General features: G+C 39.0%; 1 protein-coding gene across 1 annotated transcript; it reads right to left on the bottom strand.

Annotated features, from left to right (window-relative positions):
• Positions 1-1,245: 1,245 nt before the first annotated feature.
• LOC140232628 (translin-associated factor X-interacting protein 1-like) lies at positions 1,246-15,241 on the bottom strand. Its single transcript, XM_072312729.1, has 16 exons — positions 14,965-15,241; positions 12,529-12,670; positions 11,758-12,006; positions 11,001-11,135; positions 10,203-10,367; positions 9,496-9,680; positions 8,607-8,718; positions 7,863-7,924; positions 7,301-7,390; positions 6,671-6,821; positions 5,760-5,888; positions 5,109-5,279; positions 4,403-4,492; positions 3,773-3,925; positions 2,945-3,051; positions 1,246-2,330 (listed from the first exon to the last, which is right to left on the bottom strand). Exons 1-16 carry the CDS (start codon positions 15,009-15,011, stop codon positions 2,117-2,119), a joined length of 2,202 nt encoding a protein of 733 aa, XP_072168830.1. The 5' UTR covers positions 15,012-15,241; the 3' UTR covers positions 1,246-2,116.
• Positions 15,242-17,486: the final 2,245 nt, after the last annotated feature.

Below are 17,486 nucleotides of genomic sequence, written 5' to 3'. Positions count from 1 at the left end.
AAAAATACAACATTGGAAGTTCAGTGAAGATCACACAAAAACAGGAAAGACTCTTGGCAGACTTGTTATTGGTAACAATCACGTATGCAAATTATTAAAAAAACAGAGATGGCATACAGTTGTAGCCTCACAATTCCCATTTGTTTGTAGTCAAAACTATTTTGTTTATCATTGAATTAGCAACTATTACTTGATTTTGTATATACAGTCAACCTTGCCTAGGTCAAATCTATTTAGACTTAAGAAATAGCTTCGACTTAGAAAAAAAAAACCCACACTTATAAGGGATTCAAATCAATAGAATATAAAGAGAAGAGAATTTGAAAAGACCTTAAACTTGAGCAATTATTTGACATCTGCAAGATCGACTTAAGCAAGGTTGACTGTAGTTGGAAGTAAAATCATTTTTGTTATTTAATCCAGCAGGTATTACCAGACCACCTTTTGAAGATTTATCATTGTTCCCTTGTAACATTCAAACAATATAAGAATGAAATTCCTTAATATATCATCTCATTCCGTTAAATTTAGGAAGAATTTATATGCTGGTTAAGAGACTTATGAAGTGATGACATCATCACTCCACCTGATTTGCATACTTGTGATTGTAATCAATATCACTCTCTTTTCTCATTTGATTTTACTTCAGTGAACTTGAACGTGAAGCAGTTTTTGTGGGTTTTTTTTTTTTTTCATTAGTTTGCAAACATTCCAGCGATATGAAATGTAAATTTATGATATACAACAGGGGCCCTTTTCTAGCCTTTATTTGACAGGTTATGTACGTTATTATGAATATATCTTTAATAATTTATTATCTAATAAAATGTAAAAAAAAAAAAAAAAAGTGGTTGTGATGACAATGGTTAAACAAAATATTTACAGACACACACGCATATACATACATGTATATATGTATATTATATACATGTATGTGTGTGTGTCTGTGTTTATGTGTATCTGTATCTATGTATGTACATGTATATACACAAGTGTGCAAGTATGAAATCGACTGTAAAATTGTCTCAATCGTCTTTTATGAATATGTTTGACACACAACTCCCTACAAGCTATGTGTTTATATATATATATATATGTATATATATATATATATATATATATATATATATATATATGTATATATATATATATATATATATATATATATATATATATATAATGCAAACTTAACAGAGAGGAAGCAGTTCTAAACAATCGTAACAACAAAACAAAAACACATCCCTTTTATTATCCATATCCATTTTATAGTCATTTATTCATAAAATAATGAAATGGGTGTATCATATTATACAATATATACATATCAACAATACAATGTTTACTGGGAAGATGTAGAAAGCTGCTTCTATGGACGGAACATATCAATCCCCAAATTCTTACTGCTTATCTCAAGGGTAGCAAATGATGCTCTATTTCTCTCTGTGCCTGCTACCCAGCATGAGAGCAGGGCACAAATCCTTGATCAAAAAGTTGCCTAAAGCTCTCTGAGCATCTGGCCAATGGTAAGTTGTACTCGCAACGATGTAGTACACACAAGAGCGTGCTGATAACATCTCACTTTTATTGTCACGAGAAATGAAATAATCTGCTCTAGCCGTATCAATCAGCTAAAATATAATATGGACTGCAATGCTCTGCTTGTGGAGCTCAAACTTACATTTCTTCTTGTCATTTGTACTTGGTGGCATTATTGTTCCTTTGATTAAAAAAAAAAAGGATTAACATACTTTTATTAATATACTATGATGAACTTTGGTATGTTTGAAATCAAACTGAAAACAGCATTGCATACTGAGAAGAGAGTTTGAACTTTGTAAAGCTGCTTCACATCATGACAGCTCAGTTAACTTCTGCATCTTTTGATCACTTTCATTTTTCATGGGTGACAGACGAGGTGATGGTGGAGTTAGTCTCTATGAATCCATGTACAATCGTTAAAAGCGGTTACCAATGCACAATGAATCTCAGAACAGTCTCCCGGATTAGTTACCACGTGTAGTCTCCGATTCAAGATGAATTGCAGAATAGTTTCAAATGTCAATCCCAAACAACGTCACATCATAGTTTGAGCCATTTTCACACAGTCTCTAAGGACTCAAGTCAGCTCGGAGCTGTTGAGCTTCCCAATCCGCCGCACCGTGCTCTTCTGCAGGCGTCTGACGATGACATCCAGTGGGACGGGTTCGGCTGTGGTGATCTTGTCCTGGGGGACATCGAATGCGCGGCAGACATACTGGACTATGTGGGGCCGGTCAATCTCAGCGTCCACCACATTGATGGCCATCTGTAGCTCGCGCCACGGCACTTCCCTGCAAAATGACGTTCAACATTTCAGAATCGTAAGTCCAGCATCAAGCAGTAAGTTCATAATATCAAAGATAAGCATGAAGTTTAAAGAAAATCTAGCCAAGAAAGAAATTTACCGCTACTTGGATGCACAACAAATATTACAATATTACAATAATACAAAAAAATAGCTTTCTGCAAACACTTACAGCTAGTCAATTCAATTTCACATTACTGGGTTATTACTTGCATTTTAATTCAATTCATATTCAAATTCAAATCATTTATTGTCATGCACTCAAGCATGAAAATCATCTTAACAGTCTCCAAATATACAAACATAACAAACAGAAGGAAATAGAACAATATAACTAAGTAACAAGTACACAACATTAACAAAAACATCATTCAACTCATTAAATGATTACACTTGATCCCTGGACATGTGTGTTCTGTTCCAAACAATTCTGATTTTACCTGTTCATTTAAAATACAGCCATAATGAAGACAACATTGTTTTCGAAACAAATATAAAAGGAAAAAAAAAAATAAGTATGCTTGATGTTAGGCGTGGATTCTTTTCTTTTTAATGGTAAGCTCCAGCTCCAAGAAGTTAGTCACTAGACTCGACACTTACTCTTTCCCTTCCAGCTCTCTGCGAATCTCCTCCACGTACTGGAGCTTCTCGGCCTTCTCCTGGGTCCTCAGAGTGGAGATGAAGGGACCAACAGTTCCATCCTCCTCCTGAGAAGAGAATAGAAGAAAACAGCAAGAGGGATGAATAGAGGAGGTACAAGATGGAGAGATTACACTCCATATACATTCACTTTCATTAACCCATTGAGGACAGGCTGATTTTGCTACAACAGGCATTTCCCACAGATACAAAATGTACTTGCCCGAATATACTCGGGACTCTTCCTCAATAGGTTAATGACGCTTTAGCCTACCAGCGTAAGTTAGCAGGTTGCACTCTCAAGCTATATTTTTACTTGAGGCAACAGAATTCATAATCAAGTGTCAAGATACTTAAGTGGTGAAGAATCCTTGAATTGGTGAATATGGTGAAAAATTTTACTTCATTTTATGATTGGGTGTATTCAGAAAAAAAATAAAGAATGAAATAAAGAGTGATATACTCAGTAGGTAATTTGCCGTCATTTCCTTTCAAACAACTGCAGAGAACAGGTACGCTCCGTATAGTACAGTGCACTCTCATTACAACGATCATGATTCAACGAAAATCTCATTACAATGAAGCAAAACTTCAGGTCCCAAAATCACAACCTACATATCTTGAATACTTGACTGTTCTGCTATAGCAAAATTTTACAAAACAAAAGAGGAGTTTGTTATGGTGGGATTTGCCTGTATATCAATATCAGTTTTGTATAACTGTACAGAGGTACCATGTGATAGAAGAGGATAAGTCTATGGGGTTATACGAATGTGAAGCCCTCCTTACCTCTGTGAAAAGTTCCTGGTACTGCAGCTTGCTCTCATCCTCCGGCTTCAGTTCATCGATGGCAGCGTCAACCAGAGCCTGGATGCTGTCATCGTCCTTGATGGGGAAGAACTCACGCAGGGCGTGTTCAAAGATGTCCTTATTCATGGTTCCCTGCAGCAAATAACATAACTGATCGTTAGCACAATGAGTAAAGCTGATAATGACATGAACGGACGCTTTGAAAAATGGATTTATTAGCAAAGCACATTTTATAAACATAGCACATTTGAGCTGACAGAAATATCATTGAGGCACCATTTCATGAAACTTGTTAATATCCCTGGCAAGTTGTTAGTTTCTTGTGCAACAATTACCATGGTAATAACCAGTGACCAGAGCTCCTCAGCCAATAAAAACCAAGGACTTTACTGAAATTGTCAGGGCTGACAACTTTCATTAAACGGTGCCCAGATTGTATCAATCATATAAAATTGATGCCTCTCAGCTTTATTTCCCTCTAAGAGAGGTTTTCTAACTGATAAACTCACTCATGGCTTGAAGCAATTCTTAGCATTGATACTGCCATAAAGGCATTTTTTGTCTTTGTCTGTGATTGACTAAAGTTGCCATGACAACACTGATCATTACCTCTCCTCCTTCCTCCTCGTCTGCCTTTGTGAGTGCATCCATGACATCAGCCAGGTTTGTCAGCTGCTGGTGGTACACTTCCTCATCCATCTGCAAGAAGAATGTAAATCAACAAAAGTTTTTGAAAGTGACAGTATGTACTTCCTGTGAAGTTAAAAGGTCATGATAATATGTTCATTGAAAAATCATGACTGCAGAGACAGCAGAATTTAAAATTCTTTGAAACTTCTCTTTTTATTTTGGGAGGGGGCTGAGATGGGTGTATTTGGGAGGGTTTGGACTTCCTCTTAGGAAGAGAAGAGAATTGAAGAGGGATGAACAGAACAAGTGCAGTGCCTGCTTTTCTTGTACTCTTTTGAATACAAAGTAATTAAGTATAATGGGGAAAATGTCAATGATTGTCAACTATTCAGTCATTCAAATTCTTTGAAACTCCTCTTTCAGGGAGGAGCTGAGGTGGGTGCATTTGGGAGGGTGTGGACTTTCTCTTAAGAAGAGAAGAGAATTGAAGAGGGATTAACAGAGCAGGTCACAGTGCCTGCTTGTATTCTTTTGAATGGGGATAAGTATAATGGGGAAAATGTCAATGATTGTCAACTATTCAGACTATCACATTCTTTGCAAATCCTCTTTCGGGAAGGAACCGAGATGGGTGACTTTAGGTGGGTGTGGTCTTCGTGATAAGTATGAAGATGGTGACACTTACATCTCCCTTGAGGATCTGGTAGAAGAGAGCCAGGTGATTGTCCTCCTCATTCTCCTCCAGGATGCTGACCATCATGTAGGTCCACTCAAAGCAGGACTTCTCGTCCGGGTACTTCTGCCTCATGAACGTCGCCAGGAAGGTGTCCATCGGCTCCAAGGGGGCGTCGCCTCTCTGCAATATACACAAACAAGGATCAGACATTCCTCAGTGACTGCATTCAATTCAAGATAACATGTTGTCATGTAAAAATATACACACATTTTTGGTTGTTGGACATTCAATGAGTACAAAGTGCATAAATATTGCTAAGAGTGCAGTATACTTCGACATACATGATAACATAAACTATACACAAATTGATGTTCAGAATACAACACATACGAGACAATAATCAGTTTTAAATATGGCATACAAAAATTAATTCAAAAGTAAGAGCAAGCTACAGAGCTGAAGAAAACATTCTTTTCATTCATGGATAGCATCTTAAACTCTACTGATGTCCACGAAAACTGTAGTACTTGTATATAATTGTGATATGAGGTGCATGGGCTATATATCTTATTACAAAAAAAAGAAAAAGAAAGATGACCTCAAAAGTCATGGAGTCGGTCAGGGTGAAGGGAATCATAGGGGAATCAGTTTGGAGCTTACCTCTTGGTTTTGCTTGGTCTTTTCCTTCCAAATCTCTTTGATGAGGATTCCCACATCCACCTTGTCCATCTTGCGTTTCCTAAGCTTGCCCTCATAGCGCATGTAGACTGGAACATCATCGGCAAGACCCTGCAATTGATACAATGAGATTTCAGTCATTTCACCGCTGTATTCTTCTCAAGTACATTTCGAAAATAAATGACAAAGTATGCTAACCAGGAAAATGATACAGATAACATGCAAAGAATTCACTTTGTAACATCATATTCATACTCAGGTGGATAGAGGGGAAAAAAATACTGTACATTATGTACAGAACTCCGCAAGTTCTGCAGATATATTAACATGTCCATATCATGCACATGGTTCTAGAATGAATACAAAACTGAAGGCTTAACTAGAAATATCACCCTGTTGCAAGAAAAAATATTTATGTTTTGATCACATGGCTACACATAGAACCTGCATCATGGATGAATGTCTCTATGTGCTTTATCTCATCAACATACTGAGATAACACATTTTATAAGTTTTGAAAAGTGTTTGTTTGGAAGTGAGTGGCTCTAAATGCACAAGTGGTTCTGCCTCACATCCAACTGGACCCCATGGGAGACCAGTTAGTGCAGCTGAATGTGGGTTATCCAGCCCTCTTTTAGATGGAAAATGATATAAACATTATTCTAACCGTGAGTCCATTTACATGTCAGATTCATGACATCCCTCTAAGTAAAGTATAAGCTACATGATTATACAAACATCACAAAGGTTAGAAATTATGATTAAAAACACAAATAACAAATATGCACAGGAAGTGGGACAGGCATGGGTAGAGAAAGAAGTTTCTGCTTGCAAACAAATATGCACAGGACGTGAACAGGCATGGGTAGAGAAAGAAATTTCAGCTTGCTGACCCGAGGTTCAAAGTACTCATAGCCTTCGCCGTCTCCCATGATCTCCTTCAGCAGCAGTGTGACCAGCTGGTCACTCTTCTTCCCCTGGGAGATCTGTGACCACCTCTCCTCCCCGCCCTCAAGCACCTCGGCACAACGGTCCCAGTCTGGTCTGGACAATGGGTGATGCCAAAAGAAAAAATATTAAGTACCTGGGACTGTTTAATCCTCACAAATTCTCTAACTCTCTAAGACTGATTAAAAAAAAAAAGAAGAAGACATAAACTAAAAAGTATACCATTCATGCTCATGAGCAAAGATGTCTCACATTTCCACACTATGTCATCATTGCAGAGTAGGTTTCTCTCTATACCAAGTAAATTTCATGGGTGAACTTGTAAGAGGAAAATCAATGTCACAAATACATACTGACATCTACATTGAACAGAAAGAGGTGGACAGGTACAAGACTAGCTATATTGCTCTGAAAAGAATTCAGGAAAGTGTCATCAGCCTTTGAAGACAGGAGGTTTGATATGGACAGATGGCCAGTGCCATTGGTCTCAATGTATACATAGAGAGCATTCCTCACACAAAGACTACATCATTGAATGGCCAAGAAGAAAAAGAAATGACTGGAAGTGAGACTACCTTGGTGTCGCTGTCCTCTTCAGGTTTTCAAGTTCTTGGTAAAAGTCGTCCCTCTGTGTGATAATTTGCTGATTAACTTCAAGCAGGGCACTGAAAGAGAAATTTCAAAAGTGGAATGTGGAATGTATTCTGCCAACAGATAAAAGATTAAAACAACGACACAAGCTGCACAGGCACACATTTATTTCACTCCATCCATGGGGTTTAAGAATAAAATGCATTCTTGGCAAAGCAAGTTTAGGGTAATGAGAAGAAACAGTACAATGCTGGTGTTTGACCAGCCATATAAGTATGCAAGTTTATAAACTCAGTATGAAATGGTACATTCGATAGCTGAAATGGATCAATACAGGGTACTCCATTATAATGAACACAGTTAAAATGATGCAAGGGTAAATACTATCTACAATTTTCTTGAAGACAAACTTAAGCATCTTTATGCATTCATTTCTTTGTTTATATATTAATGATTACGTAAACACATTCATACATTTGAATCTGTTTGAGACAACATGATGTCTACATTATTAAAAAAAAATGATAATAATTGAAAGCAACTTACTCATGTTCTGCCATTAGTTGCTTGTGGTCTTCATTCAAGGCATCATACTTTTCATTTAATTTCTGCAAACAGGCAAAGAGAGAAAAAACAGCAAAAGATGTAAAATATTGAAAGTGATTTATTCTATTAAAACTATATCATAACATTTAAAAATCAAACTCATATCTGCATTTTGTACAACAGCATGGATAGGTACACATATACACAAATGGCTACCACTGGCACTTTCATTGCGGATTGTGACAGACATTTTTGAACTCATTGCTTATGAATAGAGATTAGGAATCCCCCCCCCCCATTCCTATTGTAACACCGTGACCTTTTCATCTGCTGAACTGTGACACATTGCTACACCCAAGTGGACTTGCTAATTTGCAACCAGGTCAAGTCTGAATGAAATATTGAATGATGATGAAAAAAATATGCAAAGTGCCTGAGCGCATCATGGTTCATCTGGCAAAGTTCTTCTGTGTAACAGAAGCATAGGCAAGTTTTAAATCTATGAGGCGAACACTAAGACAACGTTCATTAGGCAAAAAATGGTGTTGCGCACATGTAAAAGACAACTGTTTACATTGTCCAACCCGAGACGCTGCATCGTCTTAGTGCTCATGTCACATATCTAAAGCTCGCTAATATCAATCACATGAGAAAGCGGTGTCTTTAAAATCATGCACGGATAAAATTGGGCATCTGAACATCTGGGGATTTCCATACATATCAGAACTGAAACTTGATACAGACCTGATGGTCAGCCGTCAGGAATTCAAAATCCCTCCTGGGCACGACGTCGCCATAGTTTGCGATCATCTCGTTCAGCCGCTGTGTCGCATCCGTGAGGTCTTCTCGTGCTCTCCTGCAGAGATCCATGGAGGAAATGTCAGTGAACGTGTCAGCAAACTAGCAGTGTAAAGAGCAACTAACAAGGTCAGACATGTCAAAGAGGTCTACTTCCACTGGCAGATAGACGTATGTTTTACCATAGAAATACTGAAGTGATGGCCATACTTCCAATTTGTCAGAAATTTACAGCTAATGTACAATTATCCTAGCAAGACTGCGGTTTATTGCAGGGTGGACAACATGGCCAAGATACATTTAAAAAAGAAATGAAAAATGATCATACATGTAGCTTAATTTCCACAAATCCCTCAATGAAACTGAGAGACCCTAGTATGATAAAAGCATGTTTCCCTACGACTTTACTTTACAATATGAATTTTGTCAGCAGATACATTTAATGTGTAATTATTCTTGCGTGAACAACAATCACTGTAGTTAACCCCAAATCACAGTTTCACAGCGTGATATTCATTGTTGCTGTTGTACTATTGTTTATTTACTTGTTTGTTGTTGGGTGGTTCATGGAGCACAATGACATGACTTTTACAAAACAACAATAATAGTCTGTTGAGGTAAAACAAACACACAAATGAATATGTTAATTCCCAACTCTCTTTCAACACTCCCGCTTTGTTGATGGGCTATTTCAAGACTCAAGCAGTACTTTAAAAAATCACAGAAATGAGAAGGAAGACTGAGATAGAGGGAGAGAGAGAGAGATAAAAAAGAAAACCCCTGCATGTTCTGCTGAAGATCACAGCAACAGCTTAAAGGAAGAGAGGTTTCTCACTTGAGGGCAATCTTCATCTTGACCGGGTCTTCCTTAGCTTCAGCGGGTGTGGCCTCCTGGTTACCATGGGCCTTCTGATAGTCCTCCTGCTGGTACCGTAGGTCGTTGATGTCAGAGACGAGGAGTTTGCGGGCATCGCACTCATCGCGGTACATCTGGTATGTCTCCCCAATTTTCTCTTGTAGCTGCAAAAGGATAGAAGAGACATGAAAATATCACTCATGTCCAATCATCACACCTACCAACTGTCATCAGACACAAATGTAATTAAAAAGTAGGGGAGGGGGTGGGTGGTGCAAGATTTTTTGTAATCCTGTTTGTCCTCTCAAAGATGTGAAGCCATGGATGAACTTTGACATCATCTTTAATTGCAAATTGCAGTTATTATTGGAACATGGTACTTGGGTATTTGCAGTACAAATGTGTGCCTTCCCACTCTGCTCAATATTTGATAGAGAAACAGGATTATGGGAATATTTTCATCTTTCATTGTCCAGCAAGATGACAGTGCACAAACTGAGGAAGGAGAAAGAGAAATTGCTCATCATGACACTTCTGATGCATAATCAACCCTTCAAAACCCACAGCATCAATCCTATCTTTTCTTTTTTTCTTTAGTTATGGCAAACAATAATGGTACTGATAATTCAAATATTGATAATAATGGCAATGGTACTGAATCAAGAAGATTCTATTCTTTATCAAACCTTTTCAATCTGCATCTGAAGGGAGATTTTGTCTTGCTTCATGGCGTCGATGCGTTCCAAGAGGGCGATCTTTTCATCCTTGAGGTCTCGCATCTCTTGCCGCTCATCTTCCCGCATCGCCATCACCTTCTGGTCACATTGCTCGGATACCGTCACCAACATGGACTGATCACACACAAAAAAAGGACAGGGCAGGAAAATAAAATAGGTTGATCTTTTATATCCCCTGGGGTTCCCATCTTCATGTAAGATATTAGTCTCAAACAACTTTTATAGTTTATCGCTGCAGGCATCATATCAACCACAAAAGGCATTTATCAGCAAATGACTTAAAATGCACAGACAGGCATACCTAAAATTGTGCCTTAAATGGTCCCTCCATACTGTATATGCCATATATATATAGGGAGTCTAAATTTTCACGAATTGGGACTTCCTGACGATTTTGCAAGTGGTTAAATTCGCGATTGTGGAGTGCTGTATTGAACGGAGAAATGTACATGTGCGCGTCACATTCATATCGGGTTCAGAGTCATTATTTTCATGTGCCTTTAATTTCGCGAATAGCACCTGACTCGCGAAATTCATGAAAGTAACCTCGCGAAATATTTGCCGTATACAATAGTCCGACTCCTCATCATTAGGAGGCCTTATTGGAAGTGTTTGCCATGTTCACTGTGTATTAGAATCATGATCATCAACACTCATTAACCACTACATGTAGAACATGTTGCCTTAACTTGCTCTTTGAGGTACTTTGCTCCTTTCCTCCTTAAATATTTGATGGGAGGTAGTTACCTTTAAGGGTTCAAGCTCCCTGATCTTCTCCCTCTGGTGTGACAGCATGACCTCATATTCGTTCTTGATGGCAGAGAAGAGGGGTTTGTAGGCCTTGAAGTCCTCTATCAGGTACTCAAACACTTCCCTGTATGCCTGGTGTGATGACAGTGTGAAAATGAGCATTGGAGAGAAGTCCAGTACTAGAAATAGTGAATTATGTGTAAACTCTTGCACACAGAGAAACACTTGTTCACTTTCAAATTGAAATACTGCAAATGTGGACATTTTCGAGGTGCATAAATTTGCGCATATTTCGCACAACTAGAAACTAGCATGAAAATAACAGCATGTGGATATTTTATGCCTGCCATATGTTCAAGTAGTTACGCTCTTGATTCTGCTGAATTAAAATCATGCGAAACTCATCTTACCTGGCGCGAAAAATTACTCACATGAAAATATCCACTTTTACAGTATTTCGAGCAAACGTTGCATTATGGGTAAGACCTAGTTGGGAAAGCAAGCACCAAGAATTAGGATGGAGATTTCTGATTACAGAGAATATTCCTCAAAACTACATCAATATATGCAATTGCTAGTACTTTAACAACGCCTAACGCTTCGGAAAAGCAGAGCTCCACCATATTCATGTTAGGGCGTGCACCTGAAGTACATTTCAAGACAGAGAAGTCATTGTGCACTTTAAGCTTAAATAACCTTTGTCTGAGAGAATGCATATAATTAAGCACATACTCCCTTGCATATGAATTCCTACCTGGAGTCTTGTCTCATTGGGACCGCCTCTTCCCCCATCTACATTCCTCAGCTCCTTCTTGAGGAACACCTCCAGCTGCTCGAGAAACTTTGGCTTGGGCACCATGGACTGGTGGGGTCCTCCGTCGTCTCCTCCTAGGCCCCGCTGGCGCTGGGAAGACGATGAGGGAAGAGAGGGCCTCGCTGCTGCCTGGGCTGTGGCATGGGCCGGCCATGTGTCAAGACTACCCGCCTTGGTATCCACGAATGGCTACATTGAGAAAGAAACATTCAGAAATTTGACATCACAGGAATTGAAAGCGTAATCCAAGTCTGCAATAGATGACATAAGCATAGTTACAAGCACAATGCTTGCCAGAATAATATGAAGACTGTTGTGACAGTCTATATACAGAATGGTAGTTGCCCCGTTGCTTGAGTGTAGCATGCGCTAATGGACTTTGTCTAGATACATGGTTGTGACAATACAAAGAGATATCCCAATGCTTACACACTCGATTTAAACCAACAATATTAACATTGTTTATCACTCACTGAAATGTTTAGAAAATTTACAAAGTATTCATCCTTCGTATAGAGTCTAAGATGTTTATGCATTTCACATGTTTAAAATATCTTTGAAAATGGAAGTCAAAGGCTACCAAGAACAAATTTTTGCAGGACTTGAGCTACAATCTAAATCAGAAATTAAGTTTGAATAGAAGAAAGAAAGAGAGAAAAAAAAAATCCTGACCGAAACATCTTTGATGTTTTAACATCGATAGTCACATACCTTCAGTGCTTGGGGTTCCGGCAGTCTGTGTACAGCTCCATCTCCTATATTGCTGAGTTGATAGCTTGGGCCATGGAGTCCCACAAAGTTCTTACCGGCTCGTGGTGATATTACCGAATTAACATTTGCTGCTGGAGGGGGACTGGAGAAAGAGAGAGAGTGAGAGTGAGAGTGAGAGTGTGTGTGTGTGTGTGTGTGTGTGTGAGTGTGTTTGAATGAGAGGAAGGGGGAAAAATTGGGTCAAAACAAGCAGGGCTGGTTCACTGGTTTCTAGTCCTGTAATTTAAAAGTACAAGCAAGCCTTGAAACTCTGGTCTATAATCACGAAATAAGTCAGCATCATCATCAACAGTATACAAAGTAGTAGGTGGTCCTGTTGAGACTTTAGGTCGTTCCTTCATGTAGTATGGTTGGGTGTTCATAATATCGGACACCTAACGTTTTTCTATCAATAGAAACGTGAAAAATCTCACAATTTGCCTGAAATTTTACTCACGTGTGGAGAAAATACTCCGGATTCACAAGCGCGCACTGAAAATGTGATCTGAGGTACGCGCTCTAGATGGCGGCTTCGAACGCGTGGGGTGTCATTTTTTCCGCACTCAGTTGCCGGGCTCATATCGACTGACCACTCCGCCCTCTATTGACAATACGTATAAAGCGTACTTAAACGAATTTTTTCGACAAGCTGCTGTTTTTTTCTAGTCGTAATTTTTTCCCCAATAATATTTGAATATATTTTGAATCCTTCGATATTACTTTTGAAGGACTGTTTGATGAATTTGACTTGATTTTCATTAGGAAACTTTTCATCGTAATTGAAATAAATTAGATGAGTCGGTTTGTTTTTTCACATTCATTTCTCGTTTCTGCATCAACTCGTACGGTCGTAGCGCTAGTGGGCGACAAAATGTTTATGTCATGTGTATGTGTAACATGTGTGCACGATCGTACAAGCGGCGGTGACAATTTTGCGGTCAAAATCGTCAAATTTATTACGGAAGGATACTCTACATCTAACAACGAGTCAGCAAAGGTAGGCCTAGTTATATCGATAAACCTTATTCGATTTTGCTAAATTTCGGTAATTTAGAGGGAATACTTGGTTGTTTTCGCCACATTTTACTCGGTAGCGTAGCCCAGTGAAGAATCGAACACCGTTGCGCGTAGTCCCATGCGTACATTTTCTTTCTGTACGCGCAATGCCATTATAATGCGCGGTCGGTCGTTATGGACCCGGTCGGTGGGTTGGACCCCTACCATACTGTATGTGATTCTACCTATTAAACTCATAGTGTATGTGTGTGGTGGGTGAACGGATAGATACGTCATTCCTTAGGGAAGAGATTGGTGTAGGGAGGACCTATCTGTACTCTCTGGCTGAAAGTATTTTCTATCAGCACCCTGTGTATCATGGCTGTTAGTGTATAGAACGAAAAGGTATGCACGGGACTAAGCACCATAAGTTTTGAAAACAATAATAACGAAGAGACGAAAAACAAACTTATAAACAAACTATCAAACTAAACATGGTTCTATTAGATTCTACACATCTGCTAAGTAAATTACGAACATGATGCATGACAGTGAAATTTGGGTGTTACAATAGAGTGTCTAATATACCTATAGGCCCTATAACGTTAGATCTTCTATAAGAGGGAGGGGGAAAAATGCATCCCACGCACTGATGGCATTGACTATTGTTTCACTAGATCTAGACCTAAGTTACAGAGATTCAGACTCAACAGGATGGTAACGAGATTCGAAACTTCAAGAACTTTTGAAAACTTTTGACCTTGAAATTTAAGGTTGACTAAAAATTATGGTATTTTATGCCAATGGTTTCCCTGACCCTGTTCAATTTCACTAGCCTTATCACCACCCACTTCAAATTACTTAGGTCTAGGTCTATCATTAATGTTTATTAGACACCCTACAGAATACTGAATACAGAGTCACCTAATTCCATTGACAATTGTTATTTAATTAATCATATAAATGGCGGGTAAATTACAGAATACCGGCAGCCAATCACGGAGAGCGCAAATGGCTACGGGTACCTATGAAAAAAGTCTCCAAAATCTTCATTTTCATTAGAAAGTTGAGCAACACTGAAGACACACACAGCATACCATTATAATTAGTCAATCTTAAATTTTAAGTTCGTGAAACACCCCCTAGGTGTCTGTGTATACAGCGTGTACATAAGACGTTGAGTTCTATTTCATACACACATTCAGTGCACTGCCCATGGCCCACGAACCTGAGATGTGTCAGCGCAACGTGAATCAATACTACGCCGAACCTATCGGCGTGGATGTCCATACCAAGAAGGTATAAACAGCTTCGCTCTGCGTGCGGCATAGCTAAACGTGTAGACCATCTACTATGTTTATCACGACGAACATGTTACAATACTGAAAACTACGTTCTTACCTCGACCTCTGAATGGGGGGTAGCTTCGCCAAAGCCTTCGCTGACATAATTACTTTACCGTCGTGAATCGCATATAGGTCTACATCAACGAATGTCGTCTATAAACTTAATTCTGGGTTCAAAAAGTAAACAACGATCGTATTTTGTTCGTAGATTCTGGCAGCAGGTAGCCTCACACGACTTCCGACGACTCGAGTAGCGCACCCTATACCCGTTGTTATGGCAGCATGTACACAGTCCTGCTGCAACCCTCCCGGGCCGCGAAGGTATTGATCAATGTTCGTCCTTTAAAAAAATGAAAACATATAAGAATCATCTTTGCAACATAAACGTATGTACTGGTGTGAAAATCATATCTTTATATTGCAAATACATGGATTTTCAGTCTGTAAAATATCGATCATGAAAATATTGACCCCCGCTTGAAAGGAACAGCTTTATTGGTGCATTGCGAAGGTACAACAAGTTTTAGCCAATAGCTGATAGCGATGCATAATATGACCATCGGTCATATGTTTTGTAAGAGATCACCCCATCTCTCACATCTATTCTGACTAAATACTCATCGTTTTCGTACCCATAATTTCATTCCCTTTTATTCCCCAACTAACTTTACAGTTTACTTTCGACGATGAGAAGAGATGTACTTTGACTAGATAAAGAAACATATTTTTCCTAAGTTCGGATGAATGACACTACCAACTTGTCATGTTGGCCTTTGTCCTCACTTCCTGATAATAGGGAAGAGAAGAGCGATATGCCCACCCAGTAGAACAGATACGTCTGCATACTAGGCTTGTGCAACAGGCGTTTGGGGATGAATTACGACAACGTTTGACACTCGCTGGGTGTTACCGCGCTCAAAGTGGTCATCAATTCTATTTTTTCAATACACGGTTTGACACTTTATTTCATCAGCATGGTAGATTAGCGGACTGATGCACATTTAAGATATATTCATTGAAGCGTTGCTTACATGTATATTACCAATAATAAACAAATGAACAAGCTTTCAAACGAAGAAGAAGACGACGAAGAAGTATAAAAGGAGCAGAATAAAACGAGTAGTATAGTTATGTACAGTGCGATGCATTGGATGAATAACATTAGCGTTAAAACAATGACAATTATCAGGGGCCGCGGAACCGGGAGGGCTGGGGGGGGGGGGGGGGGGTGCAGCCCCCCCCCCCCCCCCACACACACACACACACATACACTTTTGGCTCGTTAAAAAAAAAGGGGGAAAAAATCGGGGTGGGGGTGATTCCAAGATTCCGCACTCAGATTCTTCCAGTCTGATGACGATGAACTAAGAACGTTGATTGCAACTTATACAATGAACTGTGACATATATTATCTGCATTATGCTTTACACGGATCAAGGTGCCAAATATCATAACATTGATCATTATATCCCGCTGTAGTCGTGTGCCACCCACCCCACCCCACAGGTGGTCATCTGTACCCCAAGCGCGTTCCCGATTTTTCGGGAAAAGGGGTGTACTTTAGAGGCTAATTCGGGGAAAACATCCCGAAAATCGTTGAAATAGGGGTTCTTTTAGTATTTTATTTATTTATTTATTTATTTATTTATTTCCAGTTTTATTTAATCAGAGTAGTATAGCCTCGTCAGTTACAAAACTACTTTCAATGAGGGCTCTGCTGAGGAGTATAGAACATGAAATACAATACATGACATATGTCACGCGGTATCAAGGTGTCAACTATATGCTTTTATGATTCAAAACATCATTACACATTGATAACAATAAAGTTGAAATATCTGTAAACATGATCAATGATACATCATTAAAATATACGTTACATAGCACATAAATATAAGATTATTGTTCATTAATTTCCACAAGTAGAATAAAATAGTATGCACGTTAAAAGACAGTGCACAATAAATAAACTTATATTGTCTGATTTCTTAGTCCCAAAATGATTCCAATCGTCGACGAATTATGTTAGCTGTAAATGTGCGGAGCACGAAGAAAAAAAAAAAGAAGGAGAAGGAAAAAAGAAGGAAAAAAGGAGTAGAAGAAGAAGAAGAATAATTATAGAAGAAGAAGAAGAACAAGAAGAAGAAGAAGAAGAAGAAGAAGAAGAAGAAGAAAAGGTCTTATTTATCCAGGGTAGCCTCTTCAGTGTTGCCACTGCTCTACCAGAGGACCCTGCCATTGTTATTACCCTGGCGTTGCCAGATACCCATTTATACACCTGGGTCGAGAGGGACATGGTGGGTAAAAATCATCTTGTCCAAGGACGTATCAGCACTGGGCGGGACGCGATTTTTTTTCCGTAACCCTAACGCGTCGAAATTGCCAATTGTGGCACTTGAGCAAAGACTATCAGTGTACTACATGTACTGTAGTTGGTTGCGATACTTGTGTTGCTTTCTTGTATACAGTACCATGGTCGTCTGCTAACCACAGAATCAGATTAGAATGTGAGAATGGCACGCCGCCTTGTGAACTGTCATAACAACGGCTTTGTGTGTGTGTGTGTGTGTGTATGTG

Source organism: Diadema setosum, chromosome 9, assembly GCF_964275005.1.
Source record: "Diadema setosum chromosome 9, eeDiaSeto1, whole genome shotgun sequence".
Taxonomy (NCBI): Eukaryota; Metazoa; Echinodermata; class Echinoidea; order Diadematoida; family Diadematidae; genus Diadema; species Diadema setosum.
Note: the sequence above shows the minus strand (reverse complement) of the source record. Positions and strands in the feature narration are given on the sequence as shown.

What these genes read in the sequence shown, in the direction of transcription:
- LOC140232628 (XM_072312729.1), bottom strand. Translation starts at nt 15,011, where the DNA reads ATGTCAGCGAAGGCTTTGGCGAAGCTACCCCCCATTCAGAGGTCGAG. An exon ending in CCAATGAGACAAGACTCCAG is followed by an intron (nt 11,136 to 11,757) that starts GTAGGAATTCAT and finishes TCATCACACCAG; the next exon opens with GCATACAGGGAAGTGTTTGA. An exon ending in AAGATGAAGATTGCCCTCAA is followed by an intron (nt 8,719 to 9,495) that starts GTGAGAAACCTC and finishes GGATCTCTGCAG; the next exon opens with GAGAGCACGAGAAGACCTCA.